This window comes from Metopolophium dirhodum, chromosome 3, assembly GCF_019925205.1.
Source record: "Metopolophium dirhodum isolate CAU chromosome 3, ASM1992520v1, whole genome shotgun sequence".
Classification (NCBI taxonomy): Eukaryota; Metazoa; Arthropoda; class Insecta; order Hemiptera; family Aphididae; genus Metopolophium; species Metopolophium dirhodum.
The window spans coordinates 17,891,352-17,911,463 of NC_083562.1; the positions used below are offsets into that span (position 1 = coordinate 17,891,352).

At 28.3% G+C, this 20,112-nt stretch overlaps 1 protein-coding gene across 1 annotated transcript; it reads right to left on the reverse strand.

The window, feature by feature from the left end:
* Positions 1-281: 281 nt before the first annotated feature.
* Positions 282-18,167, reverse strand: LOC132941113 (uncharacterized). Its single transcript, XM_061009015.1, has 6 exons — positions 17,881-18,167; positions 7,670-8,279; positions 3,103-4,027; positions 2,471-2,603; positions 1,486-1,562; positions 282-1,398 (listed from the first exon to the last, which is right to left on the reverse strand). Exons 2-6 carry the CDS (start codon positions 7,838-7,840, stop codon positions 1,325-1,327), a joined length of 1,380 nt encoding a protein of 459 aa, XP_060864998.1. The 5' UTR covers positions 7,841-8,279; positions 17,881-18,167; the 3' UTR covers positions 282-1,324.
* Between the last annotated feature and the right edge of the window lie 1,945 nt (positions 18,168-20,112).

The following is a 20,112-nucleotide window of genomic DNA, read 5'->3' on the forward strand; positions in this document are numbered from 1 at the left end:
TTTTGATTGGAAGAACATTTTAATTTCACATAAATTAATTTAAATTAATTATTAATTAAAAATATCATTTATTTAGATTTTAACAGAATTAAAATATTAAATATAAATACCCAAAAGGTATGCAATACGTTTTATTTGTATTTTAAAATTTTCATTTTGCCATAAGCAATAATCATTATTATTCATGAATCTAATAATTATATAAAACAAAGTACGTAGGTATATAATATCATATATGTAATATATTATATTAAGATTACGTAAGTTTTTGGACACTTTATATCAAATATATTCATAAATCATAGATATAAGTTGTATATAAATTATAATACTACACAAACATTCAATATATCAATGGATTTATATAACATCTGTTTTAATTATATTATATCAAATAATACAAAAATTATGTTTTCTTACACTTATTCATAAAATTATAATAATAAACATTTTGATTTTTTTCTCACAATTAAATGTGTTACAAATAATTTAAAGTATTATTTAAATATAGATATCATAGTAGTAATTGCGTGTATATTTTCTCATAGTGATTTAATTTATGTATTAAAGTTAAATTTATAAGTATCTATGCCGATAATATTATTATATCCTTAATGTATATCAGGTATGAATAATTATAATATTATATAAAACATATAATAATGATTAATCCAACCAAATATTTACACAGATCTTAAGTGTGGCTATGCACTCTCTCCGTTGAATTAGCATGGCATCTTCAAAAATAGAAATACTAAGTGTTTTTAATACGAAGGCCACTGAAATGGTATAAAAATGTTCTCTGTCACTTTTGTTTGGCGATTGGCGCTCACAAGACCTACTCACCACTGCATATAGATCAGCTGGTACAATGATTCGAAAGATTTATATTATATTATTTTAAAAGAAAATTTTAATTCAATGATAGTTCTTACTATCATACAATTAAATTTGATATACCTACGTGATATTTGTAATATTTTTAATTTATATGTATTTTTATTAATACGATGGTTACACGGGATTGAACGACTTCAATGGTTTTTTTGATTTGATTGTCCCAACAGTAATCCAGGAATTAATACAAAGAATAATAATATTACAGATTTTTTTTTTTTCTTATCAAATGTATTGTTCAAACAATTTTCTATTTGGATCAAATAATGAATACTTATAAATAGTTATAATAAATGAAATAATTTTTAAATATCTATTTTTGGTTTATAAAACTACACAGACTTATCATAATAGTTTATAAATTATTATAATTTTTGTATTAATTATGTGTAACGCAATTATTATAGTTCAAGTCTTGAGTGTTGTACTATTGTGTTTTTGATATATTTGCTATATTTTTTGATCCCGACGAATATTCATCTTCATCGTTTTCTCCTTTGTCTACATTAATATTATATATTTATAGAAAAATCATAATAGTTATTCCTTAAGTTTAAAAAAAATTGAAATATTATACGATGTTGTTACCTTGTAATGGTTTATGCGTTGTCAAATGAATAATTGGCTTATGATCATCATGTTCTTCGTACTTTACGTTTTTAGAACTAAAAAAAATAACATACTTTGTTTTTATTTAGATTTTTAATTCCAATGACATAATTGTATGAATTTATCTATTAAATCAGATAGGTGGATGATTTTTACTAGTACACTCTTCACCAAATACAATGTCAAAATAATTTTTTTATAAATATTGAGTAAAAAATGTTTTCAAGGCAAATATTCCACCCTTTGACATTTTCAGCTGTACTATAAAATATAATATATATAATCAATAGGTACCCAACTTCCTAACCGTTGATTGTACTGAAATATATAAGACATTCAAAATTACCATTTATCCTACAGTTTTTGAATTTTTTAGATTCATAGTGGTTTTACAATGGTGTTTTTTTTATTTTTTATACATATATATTTTTTTTTATCCTGTATACAAAAATTCTACCAGAAGAAGTGCTTTGATTAACATATAGTATCTTATTTTTTAGTAAATTGGATCAAAATGGTACTTTAAAAATGTCATTTTTAGATTTTCTCAATAGTTATTTAATGCTGCGGGAAAAAACCACAGACAAATTACAAAAAACCGCTAAAAATGGGATTTTAATTTCTAACGCTTTGTTTATCACCATACAAATGAATAAAGATAAAAATAAAAATAAAAATAACAATTTTAGTTATTTTGTTGTAATTTATAATATTAATTCAACTTATAGGGTATAATAAAATATAATAATAATGTAAAATATCTAGACTGACAAACCGTCTCCGCTTAGGATCGTTTTTCGTATACAATGATATGATATCATTGAATTCAAATTTAATAAAATCCATTATACAGTGACCCATTTGTAACCTACTGTACAGCAGAGCGATATCCACTTACCAGCTTTTTTTCATATTGTTTTCAATATTATTAGTGTGATATTATTATATATATTGAATCACTTACATTCTACGTCCACCTTCACTGAATTTCGGAAATAAGTTTAAACTAAACAATAGTTTATCTGAATCTGAGTGCAGAACATTGTTTTTTAACGAAGTAATCATCTCAGAATGATGTTCTTCTTCTTCTTCTTCAGCTAAATAAAATCAATATATATTAACCAATAACCATTATTTAATGCTTAAGTATGAAATGAATGGTTTATTGGTTCTAAAACAATAAAATATGTAACTTATTATTTTTCATCGATTTTGAAATTATTTGCTTAATACATAATATACCTACATTAAATATTTAATAACATTTTCTATTTCCGAGGCAAAATGCCAAATGGTAGAAAATGAGATGTCCTATAGAAGCTAGAATATATATTTTAATTTGATGGAAACAGTTTAAGCAAACGTTTCAACATAGTTATGTTACGTCTTTAATTTGTATATTATCTTATAGAAATATATTATGATATTTATGAATATTCAATTATAAAAATCATTATTTTTATTATTTAAAAAAAATACTATCCTTTGTTATAACATTGTAATTATAATTTAAGTGCAAATTGTTATAAGAAAATAATACATTTCAAGTGGTGGATTTCTTATTTTGTGCAATATAATTAATTTTAAACTACTAACCTTGTTCATTTTCGTGTTCGTTGTCTGATAGTGGATAGATGTCTAACATTACGCTTATCGGCTTTTTTTTTCTTTTATTTTTAACTTTTTTTGGTTTTGGAGAGTCTGGTACAGGATAACCGTCGTTAAAAGGTGGACGGAATATTACGCCGGTATGTGATGGTACACTAGCTGACCCTTCTTGTAGCGTAAGGTCTAAAGGAATGTCACTCTCGAAATCCATCGAATAACGGGCGTCGAGGTCGGGTGGCTTCATAAAGTCATCCGGGAACGACATGATAGGTGGTGTCAAAAATACCGGTGGACCAAATTTGTTGCGGAATCTCCTCAAATTGGCACTTGGGGTATTTACATCCGGGAGGAATCTGTTGACTTCTTCCGCCGGTCGGATAGGATAGTACCGATGAGGTTTGGATTCTTGTGCTATCATGTATTCCGGAAAGTTTTCCTTATGAGGGGCCCCAGTCACATACTTCATAACGTCCAAGATGCTCTTTGGCGGGAACGGCGCTCGATAAGCTGCCAATTGTGGAAAGTCCGATCTCCGATTGAACCCGTACATAGCATCGGCATATTCGAGCTTACTATTTTTGTTTAAATTAGTTCTCCAATAATTCGAATCGTAGGATAAGTACTCCGGATGTTGCGGTGCCAGCTGCGGATACAATCGCATGTGCCTACCGTTTCCTAATTTACTGTCGTCAATCCTCTTGGTGATATCTACATCGTCCGCCGAAGCACGTGTCGTGTAGTTTTTGGCACTTTGCACGCCGAGAACTGAGGTCAGAAACTCGTCTGTTGAACGGTTAACCATTTGAGTAGTCATTGTATTTTTTTCTTTTACATATTTTGCGTAACTTACAATTGGTCCAGTAGACGCACCTCGAGTTGTTGGAATTGTATAATCATAGAACGTGAAGTACAGCTAAAAAACAACATTTATTATATCAATTAATATATTTTATTTATTTAAAAATTAAACTTTTAAATTATATTATAAATGAATATTCTCCAATAAGATATAATTTATATGAAACGTAGGTAATTGGTATTAATTAAACTTTACAAAAATTAATAATTTTTAATAATTTGTCATAGAGCATACACTCGCATATAGTTGTCAGTTATGCACTTATCTTATTTTTGAAAGACGCATTTTCAGAACTCGAGTAACTCCGTCAACTCCGAACATTTTAATATACAGGAGTATATGACGCAAACACGTAATAGCTTTAATACATAAATTAAATTAATATTATTTTTAGTTTTATTTCAAAATTAATAATTTCACTTAATAATAATGCACCTTTCGTTCTTTGATAATTATTATTGCTATTATTAAGATGTACTTGGAACGAACACACTTTCATCAGTGAACATTTAAAAGTAATATTGAAAAGATTTATTCATACAATTATTTTGTCAATATTTAATTAGGTATCCAAATGTCTTAAAAAATCGCAATAACATTAGATAATAAAACAATGGCAATCTATCAAGCTGCCAAAACACATTTTCGTATTTAATTGGTGGTAACTTGTTAAATATCCGTGTACTTCAAAAATTCTAAGTGTTAAAAAATGAAATGAAATATGAATTTGAAACTAGATATTTTAATTTTCCGCTCTTGCTTAAATCAAGTTGCTACTATATTTGATAAAATCCCCAAAAAAAACTATATAGATATACTAATTGGTATCTACTAATATTGTACTAAAAATATAATACAGTTGAACTCTTAAAAGCATTGCTTGACTTGTGAGGGGGGGGGGGATGGAACGTGGGATACAGAGTACCCTAACTATTTTTTCAGAAATTTTAGCGTAACGTACTATTATTTTTAAGAGGAACACTGCACGGGACGCTTCATCATTCTGCAATTTTATCAAAATGTGCGAGTTACCATCATAATTTGTCTTTTATTCCCTAAATATATTTAATTCTATATTCCATAACCGCGGATCAATAAATTATAATACCTATGTAATATAACATATTAACTTGCATTTTTTATTTTTTTTATTGAGTCCATACGGCTCAATAACTTTTAACAAGTGATGAGGATGCTCTTATTTTAAAATTAAACTGCAGAGCTCTTACTTCAATTTTGCCAAGTCGAGCACTGCTTAAAATGTATTCCGTAATTTCATGTTCAGATAAACTGTCTTCACTTTTTCTACGCACACACACACACACACACACATACAAATAATATATAACTTAAAAACACGCATAGAAATTCACTTTCGTTTTCATTATTCGTATTTTACATTATGTGATACAATAATACTTGTTGATTTGTGGTGTAATTAACGCGATACAATCCGAATTAATAGGTAGGTATATTATTATGGTTCCCGTCTACAAAGCGGAAAATAAATTCGGCACTGCGTAGGTACATTGGTGTTTATTGGTGTATATTGATGTGTATGTATATGTGAGATAACGAACTGTAATTATTATATTCTTAATTTAAAGCTTTGATTTCGGTTTTCTAAAATTGAAGAAAAAAACCATACGCTTTCGCGGTGAAAACAAGAGTGCGTGTCCGACAAATTACTCAGACAGACTAAATAAAATAAAAATGTTGTGAACTCTAAACGTGGTTTGACATAATTACTACCGAAAGTATACCTATCTGATTATAATTATCATATCCACGCGGTTTCGGTGACCATAATGTTCACGGCTCGATTAGTACGCACTATTCGTGTAACTACTTGTAAACGTATCACAAACTTACTGTGAAATTATAACTGTTCGCTGATATACAAGAAGAATTCATTCATAGTGTATGACATACAGTAAGGTAGGTACCATATATATTTTAAAACCATCATCATTTCGGAAGATCTCCTTTTTAAAAGTTCTCAATTTAAAAATGGTTCTTAATAACACCAAGTGCTTGATAAAGTAAATGTTCTTTTAGGAATTGTATTCTTTCTTAGTTGAAACGAATGCAAAAATAAAATAAAATATTGTTAAAACTGCTAAGTTTCTATGGAGTTTTTAAACTTATTATTATTCTTATAGAACTATGATATGACGTGTTGTTAGTATTTTCAGCTCGCGAGTCGCGACAAACTGTAAGCTTATGTAAATTTTTAACGTCTAATTTGTTTGATCGAAATAATGAGATTCAATACTGACATTCACATAATCCTTCTACACAGTTACTTTTAACAATAGTGTGTAAGGAACAGGATTTTAGTATAAATATACTCTATATATACTAATATTACACTTAGTGAGTTTAATTACATCAGATAAATAATCAATAGATGGTTTTGGATAGTATTCATTAATCATTTCTATCCCAATATTTGGCGTTTAAAGATTTATCATTTAAAGATTCATATTCTTCAGCGCATAAGCACAAATTGACTAAATTTTTGATTCATGGACAGATCCCCGTAATACATTTCCCCGTCAGACATTTCCCCGTTACCGTTTCCCCCGTCCGATATTTCCCCGTCAAGTTATTTTTCCCGTTTGATATTTCCCCGTAAAAAAAGTCTATACTGTATATGTGTATATATCTTATAATTGTACCCGGTATATGAACAAACTATTTAACTTTGTTGCCTTAACTATAAATATTCTTATAGTTTTTATAAAATAGTTTATACTTGTACCCATAAAGATAATAAGAAGTAACCTAACCCAGTACACTGTACACATGACCAAATCTAACAATCAAATTGAAATAATTGAACAGTTTGTCGATAACCGTTGACTATGGAAACATTTTTATTATTAAAACATTAACATTTTTATACACGTATTTTTTATAATTATTATTATTAAACAACATTATTATTTTTATACCTGTGGAATTAAAAAAAAATTAAAAATTTTTATTTTATTTTTTACGGGGAAATATCAAACGGGGAAAATAACTTGACGGGTAAATATCGGACGGGGAAACGGTAACGGGGAAATGTCTGACGGGGAAATGTATAACGGGGATGTGACCTGTAACCAAATTTTTTGGGGGGATTAAAGCCTCCTCACCATAGGCCATATTGCTTAGTACCACAGAATATAAAAATTAGTACTAATTACTAGATTTTGAACTGGAGGGACTTGACCAACATTTGGGGGACTAAGTCCCCCCAAGCCCCCCCCCCTATTCGCGCCAATGCTTCTGGGTTAAACACATTACTTATTGATGTTTTGTTTGTATTTGAAAACGACTCATAACGCTATAAAATGTTAGTGCGATACGACTGAAATTGAATATGCATATACGTGTGCCATTACAAAAACCAAGTGGAGTACCTACTCATTATTCTAAACATTCTGATATCATAAAATTCTTGAAAACTAAAATTAAATAATTACTGATATAGGTACCTGTCACATAAATCTGTTTCAAAAATGTAGCTTCGAATAGATAATAAGGGTGATTTCACAAAATGCTTGATTTTTTTTGTTTATAGTATAGTGGTAGGCCGTAGTTAAGGCCAAGTACATTTTATAGTTTAAACCAAGACATAGTTGTACTTAATATTATATCGTTATATCATGCTTGACATACAATATGTAGGATTGTTGAATTGCTTACCACTACAGCGGCCGCAGCGATCAGGGATAGTACCAGGAGACATCCAGTGGCCCTGTCAGTGTTGCGCAGGCGTTTCCCGTCGGACGGCTCCTTGTAGATACCAAACTCGGATGCTTCGATGGTGGATTTCCTGTCGGGCGGCCATTTGGCCTCCAGCTTCACCGCGTCCATGCGATCGGTGGGCCCGTGTCTTATAAGGTGCTTTTGATCGTCAATGACACATGAGCGCTGTACAGCTTACACCGACAGATTACAGCGACTGGAAAACCGTGTCTTATCCAGCGAAACTCACTGAGTAACACGCGCGTTGGCTAGCCGCTCTGTTAATTTTCCCCGCCGCACTGCAGAGCTCACCTGCACACATACTTGCCCAGCGTACCACGTCGTCGTCTTCTTCGTCGTTTTACCGCTCCCTTTCACCCCCACCGTGACACCGTTAAGTTATAATACGTACACTTAGCATACCTACCTCTGCTACCCGTCGTCGCATAGGTAAGTATGTAGGTACAGTGGCGAGGTGAAGTGTTTAAAACTTTAAATACTTCAGGCAAACGATTTTTAGAAATATCCGCCCGCCAATATAGTTATATCAGGAGTCTTCCTCTCGGACCTGCAACAATGTCTTTATTTAAGTCTAACGAGCTCATTTTAAGCATAGCATCTATTTTTTTATTACATTTTCAAATAATTGCATATATGTTTTTATTACAAACATGACCTGCAAGATTTTTAAAAAGTAATTAGTGGCCCACTGCTTAAGAATAATGAAAATACTCATTCCTTATAAATACTCACCCATACTTATATTATGTTGTATTATAGGTAGATACAAGATACTTAATTTTTATAAATTATTTATCCACATATGCGTTAAATTTATATTTGTAAAGCTATTCACACATTTACTATAACATCATATTGTTATGGCTTCATACGATCGGAGCTATATATCCATCCGATAAAAAAAATCAGTCAGTCACTACAAAATACACGCGGTTACCACGTCATTGTATTTCGTAGCTGGTAGGTCACTAATATATAATAATATTACTCGTTAAGTTATTATTGTTTGATGAGTGACTTAAGTCAAGTCGTCGATCACCACAAGGTCGGTACATACAAACGGTATGTTAGGGTACATCTGCCATTCCAAACCGAACTTGGATCGTAGGCACGCGATGTACGAAAGCGATTTATTTGGTGAAAAAATAAATTTATTTAACTTTGCATTTGGAATAAGCTCTATGTTAGATTATTTATCCTTTTCGTTCCATGTAGATTTTTGTAAACTGTGAGAGTTGTAAACTGTGAGAGAATAAAAATTGCACACAAATTATACATATTTTATTCGACATTACAGTCAACAGTCTTGAGTCTATTATAGAATAACAGTTTTACCATGGTCTTATTTTATGAATGACTTTGCATACATGTCGGTGAGCACATCAAGTGTTATCAAAACTAATCCCGTTTGGGACTTACGAGTACAATCTGAAATACGTACTGCTTCACCGATGGTGGTTTTTAGGGGATGGCTTATGGTGGAAATATGATCGACATTCGACGATAAAATAATATACAAGAGTCATGAGATTGTTTAATATTATAATATTATTTAGAGAATAGTCTCATTGCACGGGAAATTGTATACAGCGACAAAATGATAGTCACACCAGAACTCGTCGTTGTCGTAGAACATGTACTTACGCCTCAACCGTAACGATCCACATGTCAGAATGTCAGATGATAATATGATCCATTGAATTGCATACAATCATTACAATGATACCTATACAATGATATTTTTAAACATTATAATATTCAAAATTAGGTTGGCTTTTATATAATAACTGTTTTAAATTTTTCCCGAGACTTCATGGATTATAGAATATGTATTTCAATATATAAGTGCTTTGCTCATATCTATATTTAATAAGTGGAGCCCAAGCGATATGTTATCTTCTCGCCACTACCTGGAATTTTTTTTGGGAGGGCTATAATATATCGTTGGAAAACGGTTGGAACGTAAAACTTCGGAAAACAATTTTCCTAAATTTTATTTATTTTGAAAAGTATTTACTCGGAACCGTATACGTTTGTAAATTAAAACAGAAAATATAATTTTGGAAATATATTTAATTGAAATGTATTTTGTCGGAATAATATAAGTTCAGAAACATATTTTGCTGCAAATATCATATCTCTTTGGAACCGTAACCCAACGAAATATTTTCCATGAAAATAAGTTTCTGAGAAAATATGATTTCGACAAAACATTAATCAGTATGTTATAGTTCCATCAATATATGTTTCCAAAACAATATTTTCCATAAAAATACGTTTCCGATCGAATTCTTTTCCGACATAATATTATAATATCTCAAGCGGATTACGATTCCAAAGAAATATGATTCAATAAAAATTCAATTTAAGCAAAATTACGTGTTTTTGATGGTGTATTTTTCAGATTCTATATAATCCAAACCAATAATTTTCCAACTTTATATGCGGGGTGCAACCTAACCTAACCTTTAGTCGTTAATCATTAGTGTTTGAGTGGTTGTACACGGGTTGCGGGGTTATCTACGCACGCGCTGCAGGTGCGCACATGTCAACGGCACTGCTAGAAAGAAAAATTAAGAGTACCTACTCAAAACACGCTTTAGTAAAAACTCTCGTACCTACCTCGTAGAACGATCAGATTACAATAGCTTATTTTTTGGTTTGATAAAGCTAGGGAAACTTTCTACGCGGCACTTTGCACTTCGATTCTACGATTACCTACGTTGCAAAAAACAAATGTTAATAAAAAAAAAAAATAAAAGCTGATTTATTTTTGCAAATAGATTTATTTTAAGACTATTAAAAAGCAACGGGAAACTAAAATCAGTACCTACGTAAATAAGATTTTGAAAATCTTTATAATAGTTTATAATAATGTGTTTGAAAATGATAGTAAAACATATTATATTATATTCTGAATATAATGCTTGATTAATAATTGTATACGTATATATATGTTAAGTATCTATGCAGTAGGTTAATGGAGTTTTAATAGCATCCATCGTTAAAAAAAATGTAAAAGCAATCATTGTCTAGATCACCATAGAATTATATGGTTGTATCGTTCCTCTGTCACATAAAGAGTACCAACGGGTTGTTCGGTACTCGGTAATGTTAAAATGAATTTATTCGATGCCCCCAATAATATAATATAAAACATCACACTTTAGGAATTTCACTTTCAGTATTTATGAGAAAAATCATTAGCTAAATTTGCGTAATTAATGGAAGTAAATAGATTGGTACGTTTGTTCAATCAAACACTCCTTAATAATAATTATACGCGAACACAAATAATAATAACCAGTAATTTAGTTATGGTTGTTACATTAATTGGTTTCAACCCCGTAATACGTGTTGTTATATAAGTATCTTATAACAATTTAACAACGTTGTAATGTGAAGTTCAGACCATATAATATATACCTAAATAATATATTTATAAGCATAATATAACATTGTACGTATTTTTTCGTGTAAATACATAATATACGTGTACCAACTTACTCGATAATACGTTATAATAATACGACTATACGCTTTCTGGTTACTTGAGTAATGATATTTGAACTTACCTGTTAGTTACATGCTTATTGTTTATCACATTTTTTTTTTGTAACGAGAGTGTATAGGTAAAATATAAAATGAAACAATGTCCATTTCACAGACAGAAAATACCTTATTATAGTTATTAATTATGATTTGCATTTAAAGCGAAAAATATAAATATAAATAGAATATTATTTAAACCAAAGGCTCTTTGGTGTTGTTTTGATTGACTTCAAATTTGAATTAATGAAGAGAAAAAAACGAAATAATTTTACATAATATGTGCATTACACGATCTATAAAATAACATGAGATAATATTATGTTTGAAAGTTAATCATACAAAAATAAATAAGTTTATTATAACTAGAGTCCTAGGGTTATAAAAAAAATATTATAAACGACATGTTGTTAGTATTGTATTTCTAAGGTTTGACACATTCAGTGTACAGTGTACCACAGTGACAACTGACAACTGACAACAATAAACGGAAGGGCCATTATATTGTAGGTGTAATTTGTTATTTTGGACATCGGGTATTGAACAATAATATACACAATTACATATCTATACTAAAAATAAAATCGAAAATGAATAATTATTGGTAACTAGGTACCTTTATAATATTATAATATATTCATAACTTAATTATATAAGAATTGAGAACTAAATATAAAAGCTGAATTCATTTGTGTATATTGTTTTTTGTACTTGGTAAAGAAATTGTCATATAAGCGTCAATACTACCACGGTTAAAGTGTATTAAAAAATAAATATACATAAATGTAAATATTATCTTAGTATTAGGTTTGGTTTATGTTGAAGTTAAAATAATATTTATTGTATTAATATTTTATAGTTTTGTGTAAACTGTAGATATTATACGATAGTAAATATAAGTATTAAAATATTATACAACATAATAAATTATATCAGGTGTTGAATAAGTATATGAGTTAGGTACATCTAGAGAAACCTGAATATATGTAATTATATTAGGTAAACTCCGTGTTACGATGCTTCTATTATTTTTATTATTCCTTCAAACACACGTTTTCAACTCGATTCGAGTGAAAACAGAAGTATAGATAGATGTATATTTACACATCTTATATTGTGAAAGATGTTCGGTTTTGTACGACATTTTGTAATCGCTAAACTTTAAATATTAAAACTCGTATATATTGTATCTAGGTATACTGTAAGTTGTTACTTTATCAATTTATCGATATTCTTAATGATTTTTAAATTATGGTTATCATCGGAGCAATAATTGTCAATATTTAATAATTTGGAGTTATGTATGTATATAAAATGTACATTAGAATATTATTTTATATTCTTATATAAGTTATTATATGTACTTAATAATATGAACTTATTACTTATTACGTTGTATAACCTAACCAACAACCGTAGTAAGCAATACATTGAAGCACAATAAGTACCTAATAATCTTGATCGTAGGTATTTCAATAACTATTTATGCATGTATCAATCATATGAAATCTGAATATCGTAGTCTGTCAATAGAAATTTTTTTAATATTACTCCGGAGAAAATTAAGTGCATACCACAATGAACGAAATTGATGGTACTCAAATTTGATCGGTTACTTTGTTCATACCTAGTTCATATTATATAAAATAATATGATCGGGTCTGGATACTAATCTTAGATATTTTGGTTCAGAATCGATATAGTAACTAATAATAATAGTGTAATAATTGTATTTTATTGATTTATTAAATCTAAAATGTATTACCTATTATGTATTAAAAGGGCACTGCCGAATAATTATTAATATATATATTATATATATGTATATTTAACTATAGAAGGAGTTTTGTATAGGCAATTTTTATTTTATACAAATAATCATGCAGTTATTATAGATTATAGTTTTGTGTTGATGATTTCTTTCTTTTCTTTGCTTTATTTTACTTATAATATAATTTTAATTTCTTAGCTAAGTAGTAATATATTAATACCAGACTTGACTATTTTTTATTTGTGTGAATATTTTTGACGATAATTATTTAGTAATTAATTATTATTTAAGAGCGGTGATGTGAAAAACATAATTATTAACGTTTTTGTGATTTTGATAAATGTTGAACCTAACCCTATTTATTTTTTTACTTAATTATACCAGTAGTTGCATTTGCATACCAATTTGAAACTATAAACGTATATTAATTGTTAGTTATTTTTATTTCGTCATACGTTTCTTGTTTTATTATTACCTACCTATTAAGTATACTATAGTGTTTTTAATGTAATGATTACCGACTACTGACAAATTTTACTATTGAAAAGTTGTATAATATTTTACTCGATTTTCACAATAAATTCAAACAAGTTTCTTTTATGATGTATTTTACATAACACTATGATATTTTACTTGTTGTATTTAAAAATTACTACTTATAAGTGGTTTTCACGTGTCCTCATATTTGAACCGTGTTGCTAATGATATTTTTAGAAATAATACAAAGTTACAAATACTAAATTTGATGAAACAATTTTTATTTATTGTGTAAAAGAGTAATTTTTTGACATAGGCGCCTACAGACTACAATACAATATTTTTAAAAATTACATAAATTATACAATACTTTTTCAATACTTCTGCATAAAAACTATAAAAAATTAATTTATAATATACATCTTATCTATTTTTTAATATATGTTAAGAAATATATTCATTATATTGGTACTGCTCACTTCGTTAAGAATATTATACACATATTTTTAATTTAACTTTAAAGAACTCCAACATCATAGAAATCGTAAAATCGTAAAATTTATCAATCGCTCGCAACGCAAATCGTGTTTGGTGGGGTCATACCTTAATATCATCTCCCCATCAAATATGGCTGGGGTTTTGTGACGTACGATTTTGTATTTAGAATATTCTTAAACTGTATCTTGTCTAGTTAGATGTACTTGGACACTTGGCATAATATAGCTATTATTGAAAATGGATTATGACATGCAGATTCTTAACTGTTAAAAAAATAAGTCAGGTATTCAGTTTGTAGTATTCAATTAATGTCATACCCAATAGGTAATTGTTAAAATAGTATTATTGGTATTTTTAGGTATAATAAAATATATGGGAACAGTAAATAATGAGTAGGTACAGTTAAAAAGCTTTCAAATAAAATATATAATAAACTCAGCCATTTGGGACGAAAATGTTTGTCGAATCCTCGAATAAAATACTGAGAGTAAGTTGACGAGTATCAATTTAGTTAGAATATATTTTATCACTATTCGTATATTTTTAAATACAGATATATGACACTGTACAACTTGTATAATACATTTTTTTACCAATAATTGTAATTTATTATTTCAAAAAACCATGAATCTTTTTCATAAAACATTTATTTCTTCATTAATAATTATGGCTTTTCACGAGTATTTGATTTTTTTGTTTTATAATTATGGTTTAAAAGCTGTTACACATCTATAATAATAATTGAAAACAGGAGTATTAAAGTAAAGCCTAATTAGTGATTTTTTTTATCATTTATTCACATATTATATTAATTTAAATATTCTTGTTTCTTGTTTATTATATAAGAATAATCTACCTATGCAGTTAATCTTCGTCTTATAAAAAGTGTGATTAATAATATTTTACACTTTTAAATTTTAGTTTTATGATAAAATATTGAAGGAATATAGGTTTATTTCTAATTGGTTTTCCAGCAGTATTGTTGGTTTGACTACCTATTACACGTGTTAAATAATAAATTGAATTGATAATTAGATACAATAATGACAATAAGTACAAAGTGAAGAGACCCTCCAGTGGAGAAACTTCGTCATATTATATTAATTATATAAAATAAGTAAATAAGTTTTTATTTTTTAATACATTTAATTAAAACAGTGTATTATGTAGTACTGAACATGTGTTTTTACTTACTTTTAAAGTAAAATAACGTTAATGCCATTAAAAATAAATTTTAAATGACATACTATATACCATGATAATTGCTATAATTATTATATGGATGGTGAAATTCAAATTACATATTTTTTTCAAAAAATATAATTAAAAATTATTTAAGTAGAACATTTATTTTCATTAAAGTCTTAGTCTTTGGCTGTATAATAATTAATAATTATGTTTGTAAAGTTGAATAGGTAATCAAATTAGTTTTAAGTTTACATAATATACTAGCCAATATAATAATTATTATAACATATGTATTAGGTTTCTAAGCGACTGCACATATATTGACTCCAACTTAGATAATCTAAGTTAACTATATATTATATTATATATTCATTGAAAAACGATCAGATTTCTTGATTTTACTCAATTGTTATAAATTAAAATATTAGTTATAGATTTAATGTTGTAAACATATTTTCAACTAATTAATTTTAATTGGTACACGGCCACACGGGTGCTTTTTGTTTTAAAATGATGTGTGCTGTATTTTTTTTATTTTCCAAAACTGAAGAATGATGGTATTTTTGAACTTTTAGCATGTTTTTGAAACAAATCTCAAAACCAGCAATAAAGTCCATTAAAAATGTTAGCAAGCACTCGTTTTCAATACGATCATTATTTGTTAAATCTAGCCTCACTTCTAGTATTGGATTTTGAGTGCATTGGTTAATCAAATTATCGTAAAGACATAGTTAGTACTAAACTAAACCATGTATTTCATATTTTATTCTCTGTTTAACCAGGTAAATTAATTCACTAATTAAATAATTGAATACATAAAATATTTTTACGATAGTTCATAAGCCATAGTTGTCAAAAATCCACTTAACGTGTTGAATTGCATTCATTGTCCACTGCAGATATCTCTTAGTTTTGTCTAAGAACTAAGAACGGACGTTTTTTGTACTAATAATTGAGAAGAAACGTAATACTTGCATCTTAAAATGATATAAATTATATTTAATAATAATTCTAAATCAAATATGAATTTCTTAGATTAATAAGGTTAATATAGTATATAGTATATATAATTGATTATTTAGTTTTATATAATTTTTCTGTCTATGATTAAAACAGTTTTACCTAGTTAAATTTAAGGTAAGACGAATATTACGTTTAGGTTGGCACTTTGAGAATAGAATTTATTATTTAAATTTATTATCTGAATAATAAGAGAATAGTATTATAATATTATTTCACATTATCCATGTTATTTTTTTTCTTCAATTGTCCACGCTATAAACTTAACATTTTCATTTTTTTAATATAAATGGATGGATTCATTGGACAAAATATTCATAATAAATTAACAGTCTCGACGGACCTTGGAACATCCTAAAAGGACCTTATGTATTTTTGGACGGTGGGTACCGTAAATATCAATAATGCATTTATGTTACCACTCACTAACTAGAAAATTACATAACACTTAGTTGACAATATATCACATCGATGAAAAATAACAATTAAAGTTTGAATAGGTATATGTCACAAACAATTTATTTATCGTTCAAAAATAACAGTATTTGCCATTTGGAATGTGGTTGTAGTATTTTAGACAAAATGTCCTCTACGCTTCAACGCGAAACCGTGTAGGTGTATTAATACATAACCTAAATGAGGACACATATTTTATTTTAATATAATCAGTTATAACTTATAAGATTTGATATGTGTAAAATGTATACAGCCATACAGGTAACATTGAACATTGGATCACTATGCGCCACTACATAATAAAATTATTTGTGCGTATTTATTAGTAAAAGCTATACTACATTTCACCGAAGTGCTGATTATAATTATTAAATATTACTATCTATTTTCCCATATTTTTTAATATTATGCTCACTGTGTAGATTTGTATAATTATTTCAATTAAACAAAATATATTATATTAACTAACCTATAATTGATTAGTCTTAAATATTAATGCCTATATAATATGTTTAAACATTGTTTATGTACACATGCAATACCTATTATGTAAATAAGTTTGAATTTAACTGACTCCGACAATATTATTAATACAATGATTACATTTTTAAATTTATTTATATTTCAGCGTATTATAATACATATTACGATATTTGAAAGTCGTTTTTGTTTCTCAATAATGTTTTGTACTTATTTTTCATCGGAAAATATTTTGTAACAAAAGTAATACAATAAATATAAATATTGAAAAATTATGATTGTTGCATATTGCATATTTTCATATAATTAAAAAACATTAATATTTAAAAATTCAATATATATAATATACATACATAATTATACGATTGTAAAATTTCATAAATTCATTATATTTTACCATTTGGTGTTATTATTTATTTTGAACCAAACAAATGAATATAAAATCTTCAACTAATGACACTTGCAATTATTGCAATATTATCTAACCTAATTTAATTTGTATTAAACAAAATATATGTTCATAATATTAGCAAACGCTGAACACTATTAACACTGTATTATTTCAGATTAGTTTATATTATACTTATGTATTTAAATTGTATATTATGTAAATGGTCTTTAAATATTATATTAAAAATAATAGAAATTATGATATACCTATTTCATCTTAACTTAAAATTATGGAAAATTAAAATATTTTAATATTTACTTAGTGGTTAATTCTGGTGTAGAGGCGTAGAGCTTTTGACATCAAATAAGTATATTATATCTATATAAAACTATAAAATTGTTATCGGACCGGATTATCGTATAGATCGGTGACGTTTCGATTGAATGTTTATTATCATGTGATAATAAAACAGTGAATCTGCTTACAAATCCACGTTTTTCCTGTTTTATTAAATACAAATTTATTTAGTATAATCAGAAAAAAAGTAGAAAGAGAAAGATTTCTGAAACACGTGCGTCTAAACGAAGAAATTTGATACGATCACTTTACGATGTTACAACTGTATAGGCAATAGTCAATAAAAATAATAATAATAATAATAATAATTAATGGCACGCCGAGTAAACACGCGTATACCTACGTCCTTACTACGGTAACCGTTTTCTACTGGCTACTCGCATGTCCGGTATCCGGTACACGGTATTGGCACAAAACAATAGTATAGGCAAATAATTTAACATGGTATCCGTGCCGAGTTTGGCGCCAAACGGCTTTACGCCGCCGCCGCGTTACGACGGTTGGAGGAGTCAATAACGATATTATTATGAACAAATACCAAAACGCACACGTACGTATTGATCACTGTCAAAGTCGTCGTGTAATCGCTGCGATAACTCGTTTCGGCGTGTTTTTTTTCTAAACATTTTCAGTCCGTCCTGGCGAAAAGCGCGTGTGTCAACGGATTTCAAAACTTCGTCGGGACGACACTACGCCATCATTATTATTATTATTACATACGTTTATAAGGCGGCGCATAATAATAATTTAATATCGTACCCACACACACACATATATGTGTGTGTATTTCGTATATTTTATAAATATGCGACAAAAATATAACCACCCAACAGGCGGCGACGACACCTTACAGACGGCAGCAGGTTTTGCGCACGACAACAAAATATAACATGCGACCTTGTTTTCGTTTTATTTTTTTTTCTGTATTATACAATATCATAACATATATATATGGCACACAGCCTCCGATGCCGACGAAGCGAGGGCGCCGCCACGCCGGAATTCCGTGGCGTCTTCGTTTCCCACAAACACGTTTGTGTTATAATAATATTATAATAATACCTACAAATATCTAATGATAAGAATATATGATTATGGAAGACATTAAGTCCGATATTGCTGTTGGGTCGTTGGGTGCGCTAACATAACGTTCTATGGTACGCCGAACGAAGTGGTGATTTTTATACGTGCGTATTGTAAATTATTTGAGAATGAATGTGTTGTTTGAAAATTTAGACTTTTTGCGTAGGTAATCCAATTGAATTTTTGAATTTTTTTTAGAAGAGATCCTAGCAAAGTATAGGTACTTATTGTAATCATACCGATGGTAGTTAGGCTCTTGAATAACTTGGATATTACAAATTAGTATGTACGGTTTACAGTTTAGTATGGTTATTCGTTTTTGAATAATTTTGATGAAATTAGTTTTTATTAGAAAGAAAACAATTACACGAAAAACAATTGTTATAACTTAAAAGTTAAAAAAACAAAAATGTTAGATTCCATTATATCAAAGTTATTTTCATGAGTTTACCGACAATATTATAATAATATCAATAACATATTATACATATGAATATTTAAGATGAATAACATATTGTCTAAAAATATTGCATTACTGCATGTGAATCTGTTGCACGTTTACAACCTCACACGCACCCGTGTACGTTTTTTACGCTCATTCTGTGCGGCGCAAGAGTGAAGTGTGTCTGTGAAGCTCGTCAGCGGGAGACAAGTCGGATGTATAATATAATATTATTATAATTGTATAATACCCACCGACGAACATTCGTGTACTTAAACTTCGTGCGACCTTTTATATGTACACTGCAGTTTGTTTTATAGCCATCCGGTTAGATGAGACGACGACAAATAATAATATACTACATTGATATTTTGGTCCGGTTATTAATTAGCACGGCAATCATAGCTAATAGTATGCAACTGGAAGAACAATAATTATTTCCGTCACACGCAATACTTTTAAGGCTTTTGAACGTTAAATATTAAAATATTTTGAGTAATTGTGTTAGTTTAATAAATTATTAATAATGAAAATTATGTTAAGTATGCATTAAGATTATGTCATATAGGAGTGCAATGTCAATATTGAACATATTACCTAGTGAAAGATATAACACTATAGTATAAAATCAATACATAAATATAATGTTGATTCAAATCTCGATATTC

Coding starts and splice junctions, on each gene's coding strand:
- LOC132941113 (XM_061009015.1), bottom strand. CDS start 7,840: ATGGACGCGGTGAAGCTGGAGGCCAAATGGCCGCCCGACAGGAAATCC. Junction 4,028..7,669: donor TCGCTGCGGCCGCTGTAGTG/GTAAGCAATTCA, acceptor GTTGTTTTTTAG/CTGTACTTCACGTTCTATGA. Junction 1,563..2,470: donor AGTGAAGGTGGACGTAGAAT/GTAAGTGATTCA, acceptor TATTTTTTTTAG/TTCTAAAAACGTAAAGTACG.